Source organism: Lactuca saligna, chromosome 6 (assembly GCF_052625555.1).
Source record: "Lactuca saligna cultivar CGN05327 chromosome 6, ASM5262555v1, whole genome shotgun sequence".
In the NCBI taxonomy this organism is placed as follows: domain Eukaryota; kingdom Viridiplantae; phylum Streptophyta; class Magnoliopsida; order Asterales; family Asteraceae; genus Lactuca; species Lactuca saligna.
In genome coordinates, this window is record NC_136422.1 from 97,597,114 (window position 1) to 97,603,265 (window position 6,152).

At 34.3% G+C, this 6,152-nt stretch overlaps 1 protein-coding gene and 1 non-coding gene across 2 annotated transcripts; both read left to right on the plus strand.

Annotated features, from left to right (window-relative positions):
- Positions 1-807: 807 nt before the first annotated feature.
- On the plus strand, positions 808-3,284 carry LOC145001141 (NAC domain-containing protein 71-like). The gene is made up of 4 exons (XM_078960490.1): positions 808-1,409; positions 1,944-2,221; positions 2,451-2,663; positions 2,880-3,284. The coding sequence occupies exons 1-4, from the start codon at positions 1,253-1,255 to the stop codon at positions 3,123-3,125; spliced, it is 894 nt and encodes a 297-aa protein (XP_078816616.1). The 5' UTR covers positions 808-1,252; the 3' UTR covers positions 3,126-3,284.
- Positions 3,285-3,470: 186 nt separating this feature from the next.
- TRNAC-GCA (transfer RNA cysteine (anticodon GCA)) lies at positions 3,471-3,542 on the plus strand. The gene has a single exon. It is a non-coding gene; the product is annotated as a tRNA-Cys (tRNA).
- Positions 3,543-6,152: the final 2,610 nt, after the last annotated feature.

Consider the following 6,152-nt stretch of genomic DNA (forward strand, 5'->3'; position numbering starts at 1 on the left):
AAATAATTAAATTTACAATAAGTTTTAATTTATTGACTTAATTGAAAAAAAAAAAAAAATACAGTGTGAAAATCGAAATTTTATATAAAGATAATGTATTTTATTAAATTTGCCCAATAAAAAACCTAGAACCAAAAACCTATCAATGAAAAAAGATAATCATACACATATTTACATAAACCCAAATTAAGATATATTAGATATAGTATGTGAATAGTGGTTTTAACATAACTGTGATAAAACATAATAAGTTCATAAGGGACACATTCATCTAACAAAAATAGAAGTTATGTTTTACATCGATATTTCTTTTGGAATCTTATTCTCCATGCACCATCATTATTATTTGGCTGTAAAACAAATAAAGAAAACAAAAAGTGATTTTATGCTCAACGGTTGCCGTGTTTCGCTTTTGGCGGGAATAAACGGTTTTGGTATGAACTCAACTTTCGGTTTCTTTTATTTTTCTATTATATACACATTGTTTTAATACTATTATAATGTAAAAATATATATTTTGAAATACAATACAATTTTTGACGGAGTATTCACAAAGAAAATATCATTTTGTTATAACCAATTGATTATGTTTCACTAATAACATAATCATCAAATTCACAAAATGATGTGTTATGAATTTCCAAAAAATAAAAAACTACTCCCCATATAAAAAAGAAAATTAGAAAAAAAAATTATGGAATTATTCTTATAATTAAAAAATATATTTTTTAAATAGTCAATTTTTGTCCCTCCTGACGCCTATAAAACCTCCCACACTAAACTGTAGAACCATCGACCCTTCATCATACCATCTTCTTTAAAGAAGACTCTTAAACCCAAATAATATATATTTTACAAGTTTTTGAATTAGTTTACGTTCTGGGTATTTTCAAAATATGATCGCTCTTGAATTTTAAGCAGTTTAATCGCTTCGGTATTACCTAGAACTTGATCATTTCATATCAAAATCAAGATTTTTCGGCGATTTCGACGAAAAGAGGCTGTGAGTAGGCTTAAAAGATCAAGAAAGCACTCCAGTTTCTAAGGAAAATGAGAGTGTTGATCAACAAATGCAATCTTTGGAAGTTATTTGGAATTCTTGAAAAGAAATTCTGTGTGGAGAAAAGTTTTTATTTTTGGATCTTCCAGATTTTCGACAGGTGCAGTTTGGGTACTTAGTTCTACTATTTCTATCTGTTTACTAGTTCTAGCTGTAATATTTTTTAAAGCACGTCGACAAGTTTAGGAATAAATGGGAGGGGCGTCATTGCCACCAGGGTTCCGTTTTCACCCCACAGAAGAAGAACTGATTGGGTATTACTTGAAACGAAAGGTTCAAGGGCTTGAAATCGAACTTGAAGTTATTCCCGTAATCAATTTCTACAAGTTTGAACCATGGGAATTGCCAGGTAGGCTCTTTCTGTTTCACAAATTTGATGCATTCAAACTGTTTGTTTTTTTGCCTCAGTGAAAAAGCAGATTCCTTTTTTTTTTTTTTTTTTTTTTTTTTTTTTTTTAAATTTTTCATAAGCATGATTTACTTTTTGCTGGCTAGATCTTATGATTACATCATTTGGGCATTTAAATTAGTCTTACTGGAAAGAAATAGCAACTTACTTTAATTGATGTATTTATAATTGCATCCTACTTTCATTTCTTTCTATTGCAACTCATAATATAAAGAATCTATGTATTATAGCAATGTCATATAAATACAAAGTAATGAAAGTAGGATGCTATTATTGTGCAGAACTTTTACAGTATAATGTCCTAATTAGAGAAAAAAAAACCGAAAGTACAATTCTATATAAGAAATAATTCAAAGTACGATGCCTTTATAAGAAATAATTCAAGTACAATGTTGTAATTATCTAATTGCACAAGTTCGATCCATGGCGAATCTTGATTATATAGACTAACTATTAAATTTTTGTGAATTATAGAGAAATCATTCCTTCCAAACCACGATATGGAGTGGTTCTTCTTTTGTCCCCGTGATCGAAAATACCCAAATGGATCTCGCACAAATCGAGCTACAAATGCTGGTTACTGGAAAGCCACAGGAAAAGACCGGAAAGTCCTTTGCCAATCATCTCTTTTGGGCTACCGCAAGACCCTCGTCTTCTATAACGGACGAGCCCCAACCGGAAATCGAACATGTTGGGTCATGCATGAGTATCGTTTATGTGATGATGTTTCTCAAGGGACATCAAGTTTTCAAGTAAATATTACAATACACCACTTTAATAAGTCCCCATTTGTTACACCTGACACAACATGATATGACATGACATGACTACTGGATTGGAATTTACTATTATCATTAGGTCAGGGTGTTACAAAAAACTGCAATCTTTGTCCAATGCTTGCTGTCATGCGTAAGAAATCGGGCCTAAATTATTGATTACTATGGAAATTTTACAAGTATTCACCATGTTAATAATTTTCAGGAACCTTTCGTGCTGTGTCGTGTGATGAAAAAGAACAAGCAAAGAACAAGTTATGTTAATAGTGAACCGGAAACTAAGGGAGATGGAAGCAGTGAGAGCAATATTTCAAGCCCTCTCACTTCTTTTCAGACAAATGAACCAACTTATTCGATTGAGCGTAATGATCCTCCTAGCTTTCAGGTCTCACCCGACTTGATTCTAGAATCTTCAAAGGTATCTTTCCAAAAAAAGAAATAACTGTTAATTTGATGAAATTAGGTGGTTCTAGGGTTTGAGGCTTGAAAAACGTATCTGAGTTTTAGTTCCAATGTAGGCACTACGCCCGTTATGACATTCAATTAGTGGGCCACTGTATACCTAATTTATATATTAGGGGTTGCTGGAAGAATAACTCATGTTTTTATTTTTGTGATGATGATGACAATGTAGGAAGTATGCGAAGGAGGAGTAGGAGGGCGTTTTGGGTATTTCCAACGAAGTGAGATTCCAACGGCTCCATGGCAGTCGTTTGGGATCTCACCAAGTTCATCATACTCGAATTTTACAGAGGAAGATGATTTGATTCAATTTGGCAGCATGTCACCCCTATATTTAGGAGACGAAAACTTGATGGAATTCTTTGAAAACGAAGATCATGATTGGACTAATTCACATGGAAATTTGAACCCCTTCTGAAGAACAACATAGAAAGATAAAATGGACGAATGAATTTATCTTTTATCAAATGGATTGGTCGAGAAGATTGTTGGTGTTGTGTGTTTAATATATGTAGTGTTGAATGCAAAATTTAAATGGTGTTTTCAGACATGTATTTTAAATATAGAACTACTAAAAGAATATATCTTTGAATAATATTCGGATATTTGGTATGTAATTTTTGTAGTTTTTCTTTATTCTTTTTACTGTTATAAATATGTAGAGGGTGTTATAGTACTACTTACCAAAGCATATAAACATTAACAAGGTTTACACCACTAAACGACAAAAAGAATATCTTAATTAGTAACTGTAGGAACGAAAGGGTCCTTAGCTCAGTGGTAGAGCATTTGACTGCAGATCAAGAGGTCACCAGTTCGAACCTGGTAGGGCCCTTTCTAAATTACTATTTTTATGTTAAGATTAATTACACAAATCATCCATTAGGTTTTGTCCAATTCTTACCACTCAACGTGTATATATATATATATATATATATATATTTTACACAAAAATTCAACCGTATTTTCTTTCGATCCAAGCTATGGGGCAAAACTTGAAGATACCTTCAAACACAAACACATTTGTTCTAATGCGGTTTGCACAATACGAGATTCATATGAACATATTCAACACAAACTCACCACAAATACAATTTCAAGGAAATTTCTTTAATCCCGCCACACCCCCAATACAATTTCTTATATCGTCCTAGATGCAACAAAACTCAAATCTTCAACAAAACATTTCAATGCTTTCGCAAACGACCACACAACCACCACCCACAAAACCATCGCAAGAAACTATTCCTGAAACACAAGCAGGAGGCAGTCGGAAAGGTAGAGGGAAAGGGAAAGCAATCGCGGAAAGTGAAGAAGAACCTCCATTATGGTGGACACCGGAGGAGGAGTATGCGTTAGCGGTGGCGTGGTGCATGACTTCAAAAAATCCAAATGTAGAAAATGATATGTAGAGAGTTGATTTTCGGGAAGACATGCTCGGAAAATGCCATACGATTTTGAAGAAATAGCCATATCGCAATATTGATATGCTTAGTAGTAAGTGGACTCCAATCAGTCGTCGGTGCACCAAATTTAATGGGATTTTCATGAGACTTTCTTCGCAAAAGCAAAATAGTGTGCATGATTTCGATGTATTCAAAGCCGCGAGGGAACAACATCACGTCGAAATAGGGAACACTTTTGAGTATGAAAAAATATGGGAGATTTTCAGAATAGATCCAAAATGGATTAAAGCGCAAACATCGTCAGAGGCACAATCAAAGAAGTCTCACAATTCTATTTTGTTTGACATTTCCAATGCACGACCTAACATCAACATCAACGCCGATATGGATGACATCCCAACGACATCGAAGAGCCCCCAGGTATAACACACCGAAGCACGCTCACCGACATGTGGAGGAATCTCAAAGAATAGCACAAGAGTTGGTGGAAATGAAAGAAAAGTTCGACCAACACAATTCAATCGAACAAAAAAAAGGTTGAAGTGCAACATCAACACTTGGTGTTCCTTCGTAGGCAAGCGGAGGAAGATCAAATGATGAAGAGGAAATTTTGGGACCACGAAAAGTGTAAGTGCTCCGAAATGAGGTGAGGATCGAGAAGAAATATTTAGACTATGACTATTATATCGTTTTTATGTTATTTTCATTCAATGTTTTTTGTGTAATGTTATTTTTAGTATTAAATGTTATGTCTAATTTAGGATTTAATTAAATTGCATGTCTTATTTTTTTATACATATTCTAATGTAAATAAAAAATATACAAATTGGAAAAATACAAATTAAATAAATCGAAAAAAAATAAGTTGAAAAGAGAAAAAGAATAAAAAAAATGATGACATGGAAAATTGAGGGTGTTATAACATGTTGTCAATTTTCTCAATTGGTGTTATAACACCATGGGGTGACATTGAATGTGAGGTGACAACTTTTGGGTGTGATAACACTCCTTAACTAGTTGCCTACAACCACTAGTCTTAAAAAGCAAACGAGCCTCTCCACCACTCATATTCTCATCCCCTTCTTCCTTTTCCATTTAGATACATCGTCGACTTGCACTTTCAGCCAGTCCTATTTTTCAAAACATGTAGCTGTGTCCTCCAACTATACTTATGTATACATCGAGTATCATTACATAACAAATAGGTTACCTGCGTATACCAAGAATACACTTATTCTTCAAAGCATGTAGCTCAGTACGCTGACTATGTATACATCGAGTGTCACTACTCAACTAATAGGCTACCCGCTTAGCTCAAGAATACACTTATTTAGCAAAGCATGTAGCTCCGTCCATCGACTAAGTATACATCAAGTATCATTACTCAACAAATAAGATACCCGCTTATCCCAAGAATACACTTATTCTTCAAAGCATATAGCTTGTCCACCGACTATACTTAGGTATACGTGGAGTATCATTACTTAATTAATAGGCCACTCGCTTAGCCCAAAAGTACACTTATTCTTCTAATCGTGTAGCCTGGTCTACTTACTACATCAATATATCCATTACACTTAAACTACCCAAGAAGCATATTAGTTGTTCATGACACCTATCATTAACCCAACAAAACACATGCCAAATATCTACCTAACATCTGTCGAAATAAGGAAAATGTGTTACTAGACACATAAATCAATTAATTCCCAAGAATTCTCCAGTTACTTAAGTGAGTTAGAAATTTAACAGTCCCCATAGCAAACAACCACCATCAACAACTATCAATGTACCAAAAAGACAAGCCAGAAAATAAGAGTTAGCTAGGAACACAAGCAAAACACCAAGTTCATGCTTGGCTACAAACACAAGAGCATAACCGACTCACATAACCCACACTATCAGGACTTGTTAAGAAGTTGAGCATGCAACACACCATTCTCCTGGAGACAAGCTTCGTACTTCGCCTAGACTAGCATTCCTTGATTTAGAGGACCTACCTTGTCCATGGCATCCCAGTGACGTATCGGCAAGTCGGC